The sequence below is a fragment of the Mya arenaria genome, chromosome 5 (assembly GCF_026914265.1).
Source record: "Mya arenaria isolate MELC-2E11 chromosome 5, ASM2691426v1".
Lineage (NCBI taxonomy): Eukaryota > Metazoa > Mollusca > Bivalvia > Myida > Myidae > Mya > Mya arenaria.
The window spans coordinates 8,883,355-8,903,878 of record NC_069126.1 but is presented as its reverse complement, the minus strand read 5'-3'; the positions used below and the strand labels follow the sequence as shown (position 1 = coordinate 8,903,878).

Sequence of the window (20,524 nt, the reverse complement as noted above, 5' to 3'; positions counted from 1 at the left end):
ATATATATATATATATATTGGAAAGAGATCAACCAACTTTGAATGAATAATTCCAACAGTTCGCTTTTAATTATTTCTATCGCGCCAATAATTATACAAGATCTAAGTAAATCACTGTTAAAGCACCTTCTCTCCATGCACATTCCTGTCATTAGGGCCATCCCAACCCGAAGTCCATCCAGAAAAGTCACACTGAGCTGGTCTACAGCTGAGGAAACTATAATTGTTAGAACTTTCCTTGGTGGTCAATGAAAGCTAACTTACATATTATTTTAATAGTTGATTGTAAACATAATGGTTTGCAAGACTGAGTTTGGTTCAGTTAAATTATGAAACATGATGAGAAATCTATCATATGTGGCCTGCTGATACATTGTAAATGGGGTTGTTCTCACAGTTTCTTCCACAATAATATCTTTCAATGTCTGTTAGTCCAAGGAGCCACTGTTAGCTTAGGGGGGCCAGGTGGTTTCTTGAAACAAGTTCAATTTTGCATAAAGTTTACACAACACGTTGCGGTTCATTAATATCAAGGCCTGGTCTGATTCTTAGAGACCCATAGGTTTTTCCTCTTATATGAAGAAAATAAAACTTTGGAAATTGTGCCATGGTTACATATAAAGGATTGGGATATATAATTAAATTATGATTCTGTATTTTGAGTCAAACTGATATTTATAGTATTTCATATCAGCGAAATGATCTTTTTTATCTCTTAAAGCTTCCATAACAAACTCAGCCCTGAATGAAATCTGGAGTTGGTAAGTATAAATAAACAAATCTCCATTTAAATGTCTATAGGGGAAACCTGATCTGTTTTGCAGGAATGGTTCCCACGACACTGCTTGTAGAGCTGTGAAACAATCCTAGACATCTACAGATACACAATGAAATGTAAAGCACTTTAGATATATCATACTATCTAGACATTTATTAAAATTATGCTCACTTTTAACTGAAGGGTTCCATGACAATACATGTGAATGAAAACATATGTTCTTGCATTATTGTAATGTCTGTCTGACATTGTAAATCTAGAATAAATAATCTGATTTTTGCAATCATTTAACAGTCTGGTTTGTTGTTTACCTAAAAACAATCAGCTCCTTTTTCACCCTGGACCTCAATTAAGTCATGTAATATTAAATGTAATTGACAACAGTACCTGTTCAACTTGTATCAATTATAGGTACAAACACATACTTTCCAAAACAAAGAACGACCATATATTAACTATACCTTAGAACGATGTCTTGAAAAGAATATGAATTTCCCACAAATTGTCATCTTCAGTAGAAACTTGCATAACTAAAACATTTTATTCAAGGCTGTTGCATTTGTAGGGACAGATGCCACATCTTAATCTAATTACTAATCAAATGCATAATATTCACACCAGCAGTTATTAAGACAAGATCACTTGAGTCCAGGCTAACCCCTAAACACTGCTACCAAGCTCAGCAGGAACCCCCTTCAAAACTGCTTCCAAGGAATGGCCCTCTTTTAAAGCCAAGATCAGACACAGGTACCTGCCCCCTTGTCAATAAATGTCACTCAGGCAGAATCCATTAATAACCATTTGCAGCTCTGTTGGCAGCTTCAGTCCACTTCTGCCAGAAACTCACATTTAATGGCTGCATCATAATCACAACCTGGTATTTATTGCAGGACTCAATTAGGTAGGTTGATATGAAATGCCCATAGCATGCCCTGCATATATTCAATAAAATTAAAAGCAGATGGCTCTATTAAATGTAACGATCATAATTGTGTTCAATTAAGATGTTCAGGAAATAATTACAATTAATGCCTACAAAAAAAAAACGTTGCCTCGGAGTTTGGAGTATCTTACGGTTGTCATATTTCAGATTATCTCAACTTGTAATCATCAGATGTGACATTAAACTTAAATTTACACCACTAAACCAGCTTCTCACTCAAGAAAATGTAATAAAACATACCTTATCTTTTATTGTACAGTTCCAAATTTCATTCTGGAATGAATTTTTTTTATCAATGTTACAAAGGCCTAGTTTCCCTGTACAGCCTGTATAAGATACATGAGTAGTGGCTGATAAGCCAAGTCAGTCAACCAGTCTGTTACAACCAGACTGCCTTTCAGTGGCAATCTTATGAACAAGAGTAGACAACCTTTTATATCCTAAGATCACAAATTTCAACTGAATACAAAACAGGTTACAAGAGTTAAATTTCAATGAGTGTTAGTTATATTTCAGCCAAACTATTTTTTCAAAATATATCTTAAGAATAAAGGATTTAAAAAAAATGATCATACTGGGTACCTCATTAACAAGATGACCTACCATTAATATCAGATTAAGAATGGGGTAACAAGTAAGTTGACCAGGGACAAAACCAATTTTTAAGGCTTCACTAAAGTAATGTACACAAGCTCCATGCAAATTGTCAGGTTAGTTGGTATGATACTGTTATAAAAGCAGTTTTTATTTAAAAAAAAACTTCATAAATTTATCAAGTTAAAAGCAAATGAACTGATAAGCCTAGCCATGAGACAAGAGACCAAGGCAGGTGGAGAGTCCCAGGATCCCCCACACACCCAGCCAGGCCCCCAGCGGCACACTTGAGACCCTGTTATCTCAAGTACCCTTTTCCTCTGTAGGGATTTGTAATTAATTTGAGACCCTATGGGATGACAGTGGATACACCACAGGCATCACTTAAATTGCTACTGTGTTGAATGTTAATAATTGTAGCATAACACTATGGGTAGATGTTTATTCCAACACATGTGAGCTACTGTGTAAATTAAACTGACAGTATCTAAATTAAATCACATTATATATAGGTGAAAGCCAGCATGACTATATTTTGCCCTCACTTCTCTTAGATATTAATTTATTATTAAAGGGTTCCTATCCTTGAAAAGTCAAACCAGCCTTGTACTTTATAAAGTCCACCCTCTCGATACTTATTTCCTTCTTTACATTTCATGATTTAACAAATTACTGTGCATGGTAATTAAATAACAATCTTGTTGTGATACAACCTTAATGATGTATGTTATTTATTTTTTTATTTTCTGCTTTCTATTTCACGTTATATTCTAAAATCATTCACGTTGATCATATGTTTGTTTAACTCTCAATATCATGTAACGTGAAGCATGTATATGTTTAAGTTACTTTAATAAATATTTTGAATCTTGAAATCTTGAATCTTAAGTAAAAACAAAAACTTAGGTAAATTATGACCAAAAGACTGCCAAAGGATATACCAACTTGGCAACTGGTTGTAGAAGACTGGGACAATATCATCATCCCAACTTGGCAACTGGTCATAGAAGAGGGACAATATCATCCCATTTTGGCAAACTGGTCATTAGAAGAGGGACAATATAATTCCATTTGGTAACTGGTCATAGAAGAGGGACAATATCATCCCAACTTGGCAACTGGTCATAGAAGAGAGACAATATTATTCCATTTGGCAACTGGTCATAGAAGAGGGACAATATCATCCCATTTTGGCAACTGGTCATTAGAAGAGGGACAATATCATTCCATTTGGCAACTGGTCATAGAAGACGGACAATATCATCCCAACTTGCCTACTGGTCATAGAAGACAGACAATATCATCCCAACTTGCCTACTGGTCATAGAAGAGGGACAATATCATCCCATTTTGGCAACTGGTCATTAGAAGAGGGACAATATCATCCCATTTTGGCAACTGGTCATAGAAGAGGGACACTATCATCAGGGGCGGATCCAGGATTTTGGGTTAGGGGGGGCGTAACTTTTAATCACTCTAAAGGTTGCACTAGCAGATCCAGGGGCATACATATAGTTCTAATATCATAACGAGGTTTCTATTAGGACGACTAAGTGGCTTATATAATTTGTATATTTTCGTTAAGCGGGAAAAACGAGGGAAGATACATGTATAATTGTGAACCCATGTTCAGATACTTTTACTATTCAACATATTCTAAGTGCATAGCTATCTATGTGTATCTATTCGCACAATGGATCTATCAGTAGCATGCGCCTAGGATATTTCCTGGCATAGATGTTCACAATTTCCTCAATATCCAATTTTATGTCCCTATGAATGAAGAGTAGCATGAGAGCGTTGAACCGGCTCTGGCCCATGGTACTCCTGTGCGGGTTCTTGATGAATTTCAATGACGAGTTGGACCGTTCCACTCCTGCTGATGTCACAGAAGTTAAAAGCAACAGTGTAAGCACTTTCGATATGTTGGGATACATATGTTGGCATGTTTCTGTCAATGTTTCGACAATAGTCGACGGCTTGTTTTCCGTGTTCCTCCAGGTCTGTTTCCAGAGCTGGACCTCTTGTGCGAACATGTCTGGCTGTGGCATGTCATCTCTGTAAAAGTCCAGAAGAGCTAGCATCGACTCTTGAGTGGCGCTGGCAATGTTATTTGGCAGCAGACAGAACGCCAGACATGCCTGCTGTGTCATGGTGTTAAATCTGAGGTTTGGTTGCTGTGACATTGAGTCCACAAAAGGAAGGAACACAGCCCGTTCATAGTACTGTTCTACGTTGTCTGCTGGCACGTTACTTCTCTGTGTCTGACGTCCACATCGTCTAGGCATTTGGAGGCTGTCTAACCCAGCTTTTTGTGCCATTGTTGATGCTTTTGTGTACACATCTTTGTAATCAGCGTTCCTTGCTTCAGACACAGAGGTTTTAACATGCGTAACCATTTCATATGCCTGAATAATGTCCAGAGATGTGCCCTGTAGTTTGCTGCTGATGCCGATTACATATCCAAACATGTGTAAGACGGTCTGAAAGCACACAATGAATGTCGAATCGGTAATCTTCTTCAGCAGACCGTAAGCGTCAGTGACCGCTTTTGTATCCCAGCCAGATTCCAGCTGCCCAATCGCCTCCAAACATTCCACTATTGGCTCATACATGCTGCTGAAATCACGCAATGTTGTTTGCTTTTCTACCCACCTGGTCTCGCAGAAAACATGAAACTTGGATTTCGATATTTGCTCTGATTTCGGTCGAGTGGAGTTAGCCTTGGTAACAGCTTCTTCTAAACGCCTGCTGCGTTTCGGCGAATACTTGAAAAACAGTCCTAGTTGGGTGAGCGTGTCCAACATGACGTGAATTTCCTTTATATTGCAACATTTACATAATGCAAGATTGAGATCATGGCTGGAACAATAATGATATTGTGCTTTGGGCGACAGTGATTGGAATCGAGCTGCACAACCGGCTTGCATTCCGGACATGTTTCCAGCCCCATCCATCGTCTGTGACCTACACAATTGGACATTGAGCCCGGCGTCCGTTAATGCTTTGACAATGCTGTATAAAAATACGCGAGCGAAGCGAGCGAAGAAAAAATAGGAAAATATAGTATATTTTATTGTTTCCATACAAAAGAACATGTAAGCTCCGGGAATTTTAGGGGGGGCGTGCGCCGGGTGCGCCCCCCCCCCCTGGATCCGCTAGTGATCATCCCATTTTGGCAACTGATTGTAGAACACTGGGGCAATAATAATCTGTCTCAGTGCTAATATTTGGGGAGCAGCAAAGATTTCCATTCAAATATGCATTTCACAACTTGGGTGCATGCATTTTAGTGTATAATGTGTGATTACTTTGAAAACCAGCATGGTGCATCCACCATCACTAGACACTGCTTACACTTGCAAACCAGATGACAGGTTTATCCCTGGAAAACTCATCCATGCTCTGTGGTTGTAATCTCATTTCGAAGTGTCTGCATGCTGGAGACAGTTAATATGCAGAAAACGATGCATATAATCACTCCAAATGCTACGTTTGACATAGCTGAACGTGCAGTGGCATGCCCTTCTAATCTCTGTTATTGTGACACCACTAAAACAAAAACATTTAAAACACTAGAACTCCGCGAGTCGGATGTGTCGCAGAACGAATTATTTACTGTGACATTATAGCTGTTAGATTGGCATTTTATTCATTTATAGACAATGATGTTGCCATTTAACTTTCAAGTGTAGGTGGCATTTGAACTGAAGGTAAAACGTTAAGCCAGGAGCAAGCAATTGGTTATATAAGCAAAAATGAGCACAATAAATACTGAAGTCAATGACATTGAGAAATTAACAAAGGGCAATAACTCTAAACATATAGATGCAAGAGTTACGGTTTTTGTGCACTGCACTCTCCCTCAATCAGATATACCTACGGAATAAGTTTCAGGTTGATACCTCTTATAGTTTACGAGATATGCCACGGACAAAACCTAAGCATGAAAATTAACAAAGGGCAATAACTCTAAAAATATGGCAGCAAGAGTTACGGTTCTTGTGCACTGCACTTGCCCTCAATGATATCTATCTAGCTATGAAGTTTCAAGTTGATACCTCTTATATTCTTCAAGATATGCCCCGGACAAAACTTTAAAGCATGAAAATTAACAAAGGGCAATAACTCTAAACATATAGATGCAAGAGTTACGGTTTTTGTGCACTGCACTTTCCCTCAATCAGAAATACCTACGGAATAAGTTTCAGGTTGATACCTCCTATAGTTTACGAGATACGTCACGGACAAAACCTAAGCAAGAAAATTAACAAAGGGCAATAACTCTAAAAATATGGCAGCAAGAGTAACGGCTCTTGTGCACCGCACTTGCCCTTAATGAGATCTATCTAGCTATGAAGTTTGAAGTTGATACCTCTTATATTCTACAAGATATGCCCCGGACAAAACTTTAAGCATGAAAAATAACAAAGGGCAATAACTCTAAAAATATGGAAGCAAGAGTAACAGTTCTTGTGCACTCCAATTGCCCTCATAATAGTTTAGGAGATATACCCCGGACAAGCGAAAATGGGACGCGGACGCCGCCGCCGACGCCACCCGCGCCGCGGCGGACAAAAGTAACCCCTATATGTCGTCTTTTCAGGCGACACAAAAATTCAAACTGTTTACAGTCTGACAGCAGCCCTCCTGTAATCATATAAAATATTATCATAGCTAACAAAAAAACCCAGCCTGAAATGCAGTATTTATGTAGTTAACTATTACCAACCAATTCCATACTTTATCAGTCATTGTAAAACTCACAATCAATTATGTTGATAAGTCTCTGGTTCATGTCAGATTTATTTGGTGACTTCAATCTCCTAAATAAATTTGCCTTAAACATTAAATGAGACTAATATCATTAACTCATTACACTGTTAGTTAAGCCTTTTTGATCAATATTTGCTTTTCAAATGAATATTTTTCTTTCCAGCTTAACATTAATCTAACAACATACATCTCACAATAGCCTTTAAATAGGAAACAGACAAAGTTGACTAACAAGTCATATTTCCATTATATGCAAGATTTCAACATTTACCTAAGCTATCAACTTGACACAAGTCATTGTAACTTCATTATATATTAAGACCAATTCAGATTTCAAAATTCAAATCCAAACTCAAACTCTGTATTGTCAGAGCTAAACATAAGTTCACTGCATGGCATATAGTTTACTTTCCATTAAAAGGTTTTGTTAAAATGAGTGGTTTAATTCCTAAGAGCTTTACAATACAGATGTATCATAGGGTAAACTGACCATTGACCAAAATAATGATTAACAAAGATTTCCTCTGTTCATGTACCTTTGTACATATGATCTCAATAAGCAAATTACACAGAAAATAAGGTAATAAAATAGCCTCAGTTAGTTGTTGTTAACAACAAAGATTACAAAGTCTGCAATTATTTTAATATTTATCATTTAACAGTTTGATAATCTACATGTTAAAATATTAAACCATGTTTAAGGCAACTGTCAACAATGTCATATATTTCAGGCAACTATCAAATCATATAGCATTTCAAGACATCAATCAACCAAAACAACTGCTTTATTAGGCACCTGTCAACCAACATAGCATCATAAAGGTTGCCATTCACCTCTACAGCATAAGTTAAGGCAACTTATCGACCAATACAGCATCTTAAATGCAAGAATCAACCAATACATCATATTTTAGAAACAAGCAACCAATACATCATGTTTTATGAAAAAATCAACCAATACACCATATTTGAAACAATCAATCTGAACATCATATCTAAAAAAAATCAACCAAAACATCATTTTAAAGAAACAATCAACCAATACATCATATCTAAGCAACAATCAACCAGTACATTATCTTTAAGAAACAATCAACCAATACATCATATTTAAGCAACAACAAACCAATACATCAAGTCTAAGAAACAATCAACCAGTACATTATATTTAAAAAAAATCAACCAATACATCAAGTCTAAGAAACAATCAACCAAAACATCATTTTAAAGAAACAATCAACCAATACATCATATTTTAGAAACAAGCAACCAATACATCATTTTTTATGAAACAATCAACCAATACATCATATCTAAGCAACAACAAACCAATACATCAAGTCTAAGAAACAATCAACCAGTACATTATATTTAAAAAAAATCAACCAATACATCAAATCTAAGAAACAATCAACCAAAACATCATTTTAAAGAAACAATCAACCAATACATCATATTTTAGAAACAAGCAACCAATACATCATGTTTTATGAAACAATCAACCAATACACCATATTTGAAACAATCAACCAGAAAATCATATCTAAGAAACAATCAACCAATACATCATTTTAAAGAAACAATCAACCAATACATCATATTTTAAGAATCAATCAACCAATACATCATAGCCAAGAAACAATCAACCAGTATATTATCTTTAAGAAACAATCAACCAATACATCATATCTAAGCAACAATCAACCAGTACATTATCTTTAAGAAACAATCAACCAATACATCATATCTAAGCAACAACAAACCAATACATCAAGTCTAAGAAACAATCAACCAGTACATTATATTTAAAAAAAAATCAACCAATACATCAAGTCTAAGAAACAATCAACCAAAACATCATATCTAGGAAACAATCAACTGTAACATCATAACTAAGAAACAAGAAACCAATACATCATATTTAAGAAACAATAAACAAGTACATCATATCTAAGAAACAATCAACCAATACATCATATCTAAGAAACAATCAAACAATTCATCATATCTATGAAACAATCAACCAAAACATCATATCTAAGAAACAATCAACAAATACATCATATCTAAGAAACAATCAACCAAAACATCATATCTAAGAAACAATCAACTGTAACATCATAACTAAGAAACAATCAACCAATACATCATATTTAAGAAACAATAAACAAGTACATCATATCTAAGAAACAATCAACCAATACATCATATCTAAGAAACAATCAAACAATTCATCATATCTATGAAACAATCAACCAAAACATCATATCTAAGAAACAATCAACCAGTACATTATATTTAAGAAACAATCAAACAATTCATCATATCTAAGAAACACTCAAACAATTCATCATTTTTATGAAACAATCAACCAATACATCATATTTAAGAAACAATTAACTAGTACAGCATATCTAAGAAACAATCAACCAGTACACCATATTTAAGAAAAAAATCAACCAATACATCATATTTTTACGTCATATTTAGGAAACAATCAACCAGTACATGATATCTAAGAAACAATCAACCAGTGCATCATATTTAAGAAAAAAATCAACCAGTACAACTTTTAAATACAAATATCAACCAGTACAGCATCTCTAAGTGTAATTGTACACCCAAACAGAATGATTGAGGAAGTTATGAACGATTATTAATAAGCATATTTAAAGCAATTTTTTACCAATACAGCATCTTTAAGGCAACAAGCATAAATTATAGCATATTTGAGGGAAAAAGCAACCATAATAGCATCTTTAAGGCAACTATCTGAACCAATACAGCATGATTAAGGTAATAATCAATGAATACAGCATATTTTAGATAACTGTCAACCAAAACAGCTTTTTATGGGACCTGTCAAGCCATACAGAATTTTAAGGGAACTAGCTGTCAAGGAATATAGATTTTTTTGGTCAGATGTTATCTTATGCAGCACCATTACTCTGCTAATTTCAACTATGCAGCATCTTTAAGGCAATTATCAACCAATACAGCATCTTGAAGGCAAATGACAACCCATACAGCATCTATAAGGCAGCTTTCAACCAAAACAACATCTTCAAGAAAACTTTAAACCAATACAGAATCTCATAATGGCATGTCAATCAAAACATAATCTTTAAGACAGTGAGGCAGCTTTCAACCAAAACAGCATCTTAAAGGCAAAGTTCAATCAATACAGCATCTTTAAGGCAACTGTTGACCAGTAAAGAATCATCAACACAACCATCAACCATTGTTTGCATTTTTAAAGCAACCATCAACCATTATAAGCATCTTTAATGCAACCATCAACCATTGTGAGCATCTTTAATGCAACCATCAACCATTGTGGGCATCTTAAAGGCAACCATCAACCATTGTACAGCATCTTAAAGGCAACCATCAACCATTGTGAGCATCTTTAATGCAACCACCAACCACTGTGAGCATCTTTAATGCAACCATCAACCATTGTGGGCATCTTAAAGGCAACCATCAACCATTGTACAGCATCTTAAAGGCAACCATCAACCACTGTGAGCATCTTAAATGCAACCATTAACCATTGTGAGCATCTTTAATGCAACCATTAACCATTGTGAGCATCTTTAAAGTAATCACCAACTATTCTACAGGATCTTTATGGCAAGAGTCAAATAACCAACAGCATAGTCATTATCTTTTAGGCACAAATTTCAAAAGAGGATAATATTATGATCAAGTGAAAAGCAACGCAATGATGAAAGGATTGCTCTCAGTAGATGACAATTTGTCATAGATTCCCCCAGTAGTGCCAAACAGCACACATAAATACCTTTTCACTTCCAAATAATTATTTTTTCAATACAAACAATCACAAATTCAAAGGAAATCCAATTGCTTGTTCAAATATGAGTACATAATTGATGATAATAAGTAATATGATTCAGTCCATAACCTACCTGCAAATTACAATCAATCATGGAAATTGATCAAAAAGCAAAAATGATAAGCCTGGTGGAAAAAAATTTGTCCTTTAATTATTTAAGGCAATCGACAATATCGCTTTCATAATAAAATGGCAGTTTTTGCCACATGAGGAAACATTATACATGGCAATTATCAAATTTCGCACGGTTACATTTTCAAAGATGTAGAAAATGATCAGTTCTTATCGCAGAAAAAAACGCACAACAGTATGTAACATAATTTTTTCCAACAAATAGAAGTCAATTGTTTTTGTGTGTTGTCACTGTCTTTAAACTTATTTTGACTTCGTGTTTTCTTTTCATAAAGCAGTAACATTTTTTACTCATTTTATTTGCTTATTTTTATTATCTTCTGGGACCAATAATACTTACTCCCAGATATCTTGGAACTGTTTTCTGACATTTCAGATGTACGTATATGTATACTTTCATAAATTGACTAAACAAAAGAAACTTACCTAAACATTATATAAGTCCATGTTCAAGTTTTCATACACCAAAACTTCCTGGAGAAACAAGTAAGAAACATGGAAGATCAAACCAATCACTTTGTTATATCTTCCTGCTTAATATGGTATAAAATCAGAAAACATTTGATCAATATCATCCTGTATAACTAACTCACAGGCAACACAAGACTGTCCTTTCAAAACATTAGTATTTCATTTTTATTTATTTTTTGGACAAAAGTCCCGAGGGTTTAAGTTCTGTTACTTTGTTAATAATTTAGAAAATCCCCAAAATGTACACTTACAATATCTTTTGCAGTAAATCGCAAACAAACACTTATTATTTTTACACTGAAAACCTAAACGGTAACTCCACAAAATATAAATCTGTTTTCATAATTTATTATAAATCCCTGTATGAATCATGTTTTTGCTGTATTGAACTGTGAGGCCACATGTGAAGCCTTGCCCTGATATACATGCTGGAGATCAGTATTAAAGATTATAATCTTTTTCAGCTATCCAGACTGTAGCAAACCTTAATGAGATTATTCACAGAGTGTGTAAAGATTGTATTTGTTGTGTTTATCTCAATCCACATGTCCAATATAGTTAAATCATTTCATTCTGTTTTTTTCAAAAACTGCATTTAAAATGCTGCAAAATCCATGACAGAATCTTCAAAGTGGAATTCCCAGAAACAAGGGGGGCAACTGGCCTCCAGAAATGAAAAATATACATTTACTAGAAAGAGTTGACAGTGTTGCAGTAATAAAGTCAGAAGACTGCTATTTTCACATCTCACATGTATTTCTTTCTCCAAGATTCAATTCATGTATAAAGGTGATAAGGATGGTCATTCTGTTCCCATGTGTTGTTCCTATTGAGTTCCAGCTTTGTTTGACCCACAGCATGATGACACTGACCCAACCACATCTTGTCCAAAACACCAGTAGGGGGCTGCTTGTTATCCCCTTCAGGTAAAATTAAGCCCTTTGAAGACCTTAAACAAACTAGATTGTTTACTTTGTTAACACTGATCAGCCACATTTCCTGTTTTCAAACTATAAATGCCTCTTTTGAAGGGTTCACTGACTGCATCATCTATGAAATTTAAGAAGCTATTAGTTGATTGAACATAAACTTTACAATCAGGTTGTTTTGGGCAAAATAACCACTTTCTCAAATTCACAAGAAACTGGCAGTACTTTATTAAAGTGATGTTAAATTTATATTAGTAAATTTGAGTTGAACAATTTTTCAGTCACTTATGTATACCTACAGCTTGGATGGGTCTGGTTTTCCGGCTTAATCAAATAAGAAGAGCCAGGGAGATTTACATCTCCTCAAGTTCAAGTGCCTCCAATTGGTTGGCAAATATTGTAAATGTTTATATTTTGGGTACAAAAGGTCAGGTCAGGCCAGCTAACAAGATTACAAAATTACTTTTATTAAAAATTCATATACCGATTTTCCAAAGCTCAATACAAATTTTCTGATACAAGGTCCTGCTTTAGATGAAGGCAACATATTCATAGTCAGCATTTGAATCAATTAATGAAAGAAGTTTTATTACAAGACAAAATTCAAAACACTTTTTGTGAACACTAGTTGACATTGAGTTACCCATAACATACTGAGTTCTGTGTTAGATGTACTGACTTGACCGAACACCTAGTTAACATAGCACCAGTTTTAAGTGTAAAATTGGCATTCAGACAAAACTAAACCTTAAAAATTTAAATTAACAAATTTAGACCTACTGAACCTATTTTGTTTTGTCTAATGCCACTTGCTGATGAACGTCATGACAGTCTAACAGTCCGCTGTATTCGGCGAATGTGCGTTCATAGTATGTATACATGTTTACTTGGTTGGTAATATGCATTTTAGCAAAGCCAGGGCTCTGTGTGGATTGAGAATTTACTGTATAATTATAAAGGTTCAATATTTAGCAAGCATAATACATACATCCTTTGCAATATGTGTAGGTGTTGAAAGGAGTATATATAGCATATTTTACAAACAGAAAACTTTATCAGATTTAGGCTGAAAAAGCATTTTTAGAAATTTTATAGGAAAGGTCTTTCTTCAAAATTATTATGTTTTTTTGTCAATATTTTTAAGACTACTCAGTCGATTCAACTATTAGGTAAGTCAAATAATTTGAAAAATACTGTCATTACATAATAGAACAATGGTTATAAAATCAAATGGATCACTTCTGACACATAGACCCGTGAGGTAGAGTTAGGCTGCCATTCATGTTACAATAACCATGATGTGTCCATAACCATACTTGAAGCTTCTTAGAAGAAGATGTCATCAGGGGTATGATCACATTCCTATAAAACACATTGAATTAAAAGGCTTTACATCTCATCTCTACCACTCTAAAACATTTTGTAAACATGGGCAACTTGATCAATTTAGCAAAACATGCAAAGTCACTCATTGAAAGAGAAGTTTGAGATAAAAGGGCTGGTGACACAACATTGTGGGAAATGTAAAGAGTCAATCAGAGAGCTCAATAGTTTACTATTAAAGTTCTAAAAATTATCAATCTAACTCTTTTAGGAAAGGAAAACAGGAATTTTAAATGTCAACCTTTCTTTTAATACAGTCAATACCACACATTAACCCACTCAAACCAAGATTACAAGCAATCCTTCAATGTATAAAAAGTTATCACCAATCCTTAAATGTATTAATTGGATTCAATTACTAGTAATACCGTAGCTGTTAAATCCCTGACAACCTCGCAGTGCATCAATGGGGACATCTAACCACAAACATTAGCCATCAAATAGGAATAATACAATTTCTGTGACTGATTATATTTCTTCAATTGGGTCAGATTACAGATATAAAGAAGGCCGAGTTAAAACAGGTGGTTGGTGATTGATATTTGCCGCAGGAAGTTGTTTGAATAAGGCATGAACCTTTCAACAAAAATAAGACCTTGTCAATAAGTTTGATAAACCATTGACAAAAGAGAGAAAAAACTTGGGTCATGTAAACCTCACAATCTGTGCATGTATTCATTCCGGCCTGCAGTCCATGATCATTTTTACCTCAAACATAAGAATGCAGCTAGACAGATTGATTCCTTGTCAACCTGATATGCAGCAATGGCATCCCAACATTATCCATGTAAAGCCAATACAGGCTAACAAGAAGCTTTGAGAAGTACGAGTTTTCCCTCCATCTCAGCTACAAGAATGGTTACCACACAACTACAACAAGCCCACCCCATAGATTCCTTCCTCAAAGACAAAACCATTGCTAACTACTCGATAACTTGGAAAGTTCCAGTTTAATTCCAGCTATGATAGGATCTAAATACAAAGGTGTAGGAGATCAAGCAAAAGTCCTCCAGAAAATGTGTAAGAGCTATGGAGGCAACATGTACGCCAATTAATGTTTATTTGGTTCCAACATGGAGTGTAAGAGATATGGAGGCAACATGTACGCCAATTAATGTTTATTTGGTTCCAACATGGAGTGTAAGAGATATGGAGGCAACATGTACGCCAATTAATGTTTATTTGGTTCCAACATGGAGTGTAAGAGATATGGAGGCAACATGAACGCCAATTAATGTTTATTTGGTTCCAACATGGAGTGTAAGAAATATGGAGGCAACATGTACGCCAATTAATGTTTATTTGGTTCCAACATGGAGTGTAAGAGATATGGAGGCAACATGTACGCCAATTAATGTTTATTTGGTTCCAACATGGAGTGTAAGAGATATGGAGGCAACATGTACGCCAATTAATGTTTATTTGGTTCCAACATGGAGTGTAAGAGCTATGGAGGCAACATGAACGCCAATTAATGTTTATTTGGTTCCAACATGGAGTGTAAGAGATATGGAGGCAACATGAACGCCAATTAATGTTTATTTGGTTCCAACATGGAGTGTAAGAGATATGGAGTTGACCTGAAATGCACAGGCTAACCCAAGATATATGGAGAATGCAGGAATATGTTCCAAGTCTCATTCACTTTCAATTCATCTTGTTAAATGTATGGCAAACATTTATTTACATACAACAATGGTGACGATGATGAAAACACTTCTAATATTTAGTTCTACAAAAAACAACAGCAGACAAACTAAAAAGGACAATTTATGCTACCTAATTATTTAGGCAACTAAGACTCTACTTAAAATTTTACTCATACTTCTGAATTTATGATACACTGCTCCATCATATCATTCTACACAATCAAAGACCAGGGTATGGAGCCATGTTGATTGGGATGTCTGATAAGCCCAGGATATCTTGTACATGCAGGGAACCATCATGTGGAATTGCCTTATCTCCCTGTTATATCACTCCATTAACCACAGACACAAACATCACATCAGTCAAGGGTAGAGTGGGTGACACTGAAACATGGGGTGCACTGCTGTTTTTTACCAAATTATATGTACTGATTAGTTAGCATAGAGCCCCATCTAGGTCCGCACAACTGCATCAAGTATTGGGCTTTTTCCAGAGGACTGGGCTATCTCTAACTAGGTCCCCAGGACTGCATCAAGTATCAGGCTATTTCCAACTAGGTCCCCGGGACTGCATCAAGTATCGGGCTATTTCCAACTACATCCCCAGCACTGCATCAAGTTTCGGGCTATTTCCAACTAGGTCCTCAGGACTGCATCAAGTGTCAGGCTATTTCCACCTAGGTCCCCGGGACTGTATCAAGTATCGGGCTATTTCCACCTAGGTCCCCGGGACTGTATCAAGTATCGGGCTATTTCCACCTAGGTCCCCGGGACTGTATCAAGTATCGGGCTATTTCCACCTAGGTCCCCGGGACTGTATCAAGTATCGGGCTATTTCCACCTAGGTCCCCGGGACTGTATCAAGTATCGGGCTATTTCCAACTAGGTCCCCGGGACTGTATCAAGTATCGGGCTATTTCTGCCTAGGTCCCCAGGACTGCATCAAGTATGGGGCTATTTCCGCCTATGTCCCCAGGACTGCATCAAGTATGGGGCTATTTCTGCCTAGGTCCCTGGTACTGCATAAAGTATCAGGCTATTTCCACCTAGGTCCCTGGTACTGCATAAAGTATCAGGCTATTTCTGCCTAGGTCCCCAGGACTGCATCAAGTATCAGGCTATTTCCACCTAGGTCCCCAGGACTGCATCAAGTATCGGGCTATTTCTGCCTAGGTCCCCAGGACTGCATCAAGTATCGGGCTATTTCTGCCTAGGTCCCCAGGACTGCATCAAGTATCAGGCTATTTCTGCCTAGGTCCCCAGGACTGCATCAAGTATCAGGCTATTTCCACCTAGGTCCCCAGGACTGCATCAAGTATCGAGCTATTTCCACCTAGGTCCCCAGGACTGCATCAAGTATCGAGCTATTTCCACCTAGGTCCCCAGGACTGCATCAAGTATCGAGTTATTTCCACCTATGTCCCCAGGACTGCATCAAGTATCAAGTTATTTCCACCTAGGTCCCCAGGACTGCATCAAGTATCGAGTTATTTCCACCTATGTCCCCAGGACTGCATCAAGTATCAAGTTATTTCCACCTAGGTCCCCAGGACTGCATCAAGTATCGAGCTATTTCCACCTAGGTCCTCAGAACTGCATCAAGAATTGGGCTTTTTCCACCTATGTCCCTAGAACTGCATCAAGGATCAGGCTACTTCCACCTTGATTCCTAGAACTGCATCAAGGATCAGGCTTCTTCCACCTAGATTCCAAGACCTGCATCAAGGATCAGGCTTCTTCCACCTAGATTCCCAGAACTGCATCAAGGATCAGGCTACTTCAACCTACATTCCCAGACCTGCATCAAGGATCAGGCTACTTCAACCTACATTCCCAGACCTGCATCAAGGATCAGGCTTCTTCCACCTAGATTCCCAGACCTGCATCAAGGATCAGGCTTCTTCCACCTAGATTCCCAGAACTGCATCAAGGATCAGGCTTCTTCCACCTAGATTCCCAGAACTGCATCAAGGATTGGAGAATCATAGTCAACAACATTGTAATGCTGACATGGTATTATTGTGAAACGGACATGGTCTCATGGCTTGAACAAACTGAAAGTATATTGAATGAAACTGGAGCTGACATAAATTACCATCAACAAAAGGTTGAGTCACCCCTTGATACCACACAGAATGCTTTTTCATGACCATTTAGCATTGTACGACAAGATACCATCAACACAATGACCCTGTCTCCTCAACTTACAAAAGAGAATGGCTTTATGATATGAGGCACCCTTCAGCAGCATCAAAAACTAGAAACTGGTAAAACTTCTCTGAGCTGATCAGTTGAGAAGCCTAGAAACCATTTATGTCCATGCGCAATCTTGTCTTGTTTCTTACTCATCACACAGCACATATTATTAGGTGATTTATGTGTTTTCATACATTAGATCATGCAAAAAATGTTATATCCTTTTTACAAAATGCTAGCCAATAATTGGTCAATTGATTGCTTGATATCCCGGGACCGGTCACATTAGTTATAAATATATATTACTACAGTGCTTGGAAGTTACAACACAAACAAAAAGATTTGTCATATTTCACGGTTACTTGCTTGTTCACATGTTCACAGGAACAATGAGGGATTATTTGAAATCAGCCAGGAGAAAAATGATATATACTGAAGGCTACTGCTTCTGAATAATAAAGCTTTAACAGTATACTCTTTGTATGGATTTAAAAACTAACGAAGTTCATCATGCAGAAACTGTAGGAAAATGTTTAAATTTTATCAGTTTATAAGTTATCAATATTACTAATTCATAATGACATCTCTGAGTTTATACATTATAATTTCTTATAACTGGTTAATAAGTATAAAGTGAACAAAAACACCCCTATAACATGTAGGTTATGGTTTATGTGTTAAACACCTGGAGAACATGTAGGTAATGGTTCATGTGTTAAACACCCCAAGAACATGTAGGTAATGGTTCATGTGTTAAACACCTGGAGAACATGTAGGTAATGGTTCATGTGTTAAACACCTGGAGAACATGTAGGTAATGGTTCATGTGTTTAACACCCGCAGGACCTGGAGATTATGGTTCATGTGTTAAACACCTGGAGAACATGTAGGTAATGGTTCATGTGTTAAACACCTGGAGAACATGTAGGTAATGGTTCATGTGTTAAACACCTGGAGAACATGTAGGTAATGGTTCATGTGTTAAACACCTGGAGAACATGTAGGTAATGGTTCATGTGTTAAACACCTGGAGAACATGTAGGTAATGGTTCATGTGTTAAACACCCTGAGAACCTGCAGATTATGGTTCATGTGTTAAACACCCTGAGAAACTGCAGATTATGGTTCATGTGTTAAACACCTGGAGAACATGTAGGTAATGGTTCATGTGTTTAACACCCTGAGGACCTGGAGATTATGGTTCATGTGTTAAACACCTGGAGAACATGTAGGTAATGGTTCATGTGTTAAACACCTGGAGAACATGTAGGTAATGGTTCATGTGTTTAACACCCTGAGGACCTGGAGATTATGGTTCATGTGTTAAACACCTGGAGAACATGTAGGTAATGGTTCATGTGTTTAACACCCTGAGGACCTGGAGATTATGGTTCATGTGTTAAACACCTGGAGAACATGTAGGTAATGGTTCATGTGTTAAACACCTGGAGAACATGTAGGTAATGGTTCATGTGTTAAACACCTGGAGAACTTGTAGGTAATGGTTCATGTGTTAAACACCTGGAGAACATGTAGGTAATGGTTCATGTGTTAAACACCTGGAGAACATGTAGGTAATGGTTCATGTGTTAAACACCTGGAGAACATGTAGGTAATGGTTCATGTGTTAAACACCTGGAGAACATGTAGGTAATGGTTCATGTGTTAAACACCTGGAGAACATGTAGGTAATGGTTCATGTGTTAAACACCCCAAGAACCTGCAATTTATGGCTCATGTGTTAAACACCTGGAGAACATGTAGGTAATGGTTCATGTGTTAAACACCTGGAGAACATGTAGGTAATGGTTCATGTGTTTAACACCCGCAGGACCTGGAGATTATGGTTCATGTGTTAAACACCTGGTGAACATGTAGGTAATGGTTCATGTGTTAAACACCCTGAGAACCTGGAGATTATGGTTCATGTGTTAAACACCTGGAGAACATGTAGGTAATGGTTCATGTGTTAAACACCTGGAGAACATGTAGGTAATGGTTCATGTGTTAAACACCCTGAGAACCTGCAATTTATGGCTCATGTGTTAAACACCTGGAGAACATGTAGGTAATGGTTCATGTGTTAAACACCCTGAGAACCTGCAGATTATGGTTCATGTGTTAAACACCTGGAGAACATGTAGGTAATGGTTCATGTGTTAAACACCTGGAGAACATGTAGGTAATGGTTCATGTGTTAAACACCTGGAGAACATGTAGGTAATGGTTCATGTGTTAAACACCCTGAGAACCTGCAATTTATGGCTCATGTGTTAAACACCTGGAGAACATGTAGGTAATGGTTCATGTGTTAAACACCTGGAGAACATGTAGGTAATGGTTCATGTGTTAAACACCCCAAGAACCTGCAATTTATGGCTCATGTGTTAAACACCTGGAGAACATGTAGGTAATGGTTCATGTGTTAAACACCCTGAGAACCTGCGGATTATGGTTCATGTGTTAAACACCCCAAGAACCTGCAATTTATGGCTCATGTGTTAAACACCTGGAGAACATGTAGGTAATGGTTCATGTGTTAAACACCTGGAGAACATGTAGGTAATGGTTCATGTGTTAAACACCCTGAGAACCTGCAGATTATGGTTCATGTGTTAAACACCCCAAGAACCTGCAATTTATGGCTCATGTGTTAAACACCCAATGAACATGTTGGTAATGGCTCATGTGTTAAACACCAAGAGAACCTGTAGATTATGGTTCATTTGTTAAACACCCATAAGATTTGTAAATAAATGCTTATGTGTTTAACACTGTGAGAACGTGTTGGTTATAGTTCATGTTTTAATCAACCAA

The 20,524-nt window shown here is 36.6% G+C and overlaps 2 protein-coding genes across 3 annotated transcripts in view; both read right to left on the bottom strand.

The window, feature by feature from the left end:
* LOC128234725 (protein TANC2-like) overlaps positions 1-20,524 on the bottom strand; it is a 104,312-nt gene that overhangs the window by 76,127 nt on the left and 7,661 nt on the right. Inside the window, exon 1 of one of the 2 annotated variants that reach the window (XM_052949160.1) lies at positions 11,506-11,700. The exons of the other annotated variant lie outside the window; for it this stretch is intronic. The gene's annotated coding sequence lies outside the window, so the exon portion shown is untranslated. Of the gene's footprint in view, positions 1-11,505; positions 11,701-20,524 lie in introns of those variants that run through there. 2 annotated transcript variants of the gene reach the window in all.
* On the bottom strand, positions 3,998-5,122 carry LOC128234466 (52 kDa repressor of the inhibitor of the protein kinase-like). Its single transcript, XM_052948718.1, has one exon. It carries the CDS (start codon positions 5,120-5,122, stop codon positions 3,998-4,000), a length of 1,125 nt encoding a protein of 374 aa, XP_052804678.1.

Bases quoted from the DNA above. Each gene is read 5' to 3' on its own strand.
- LOC128234466 (XM_052948718.1), bottom strand. From the start codon at position 5,122: ATGTTGGACACGCTCACCCAACTAGGACTGTTTTTCAAGTATTCGCCG.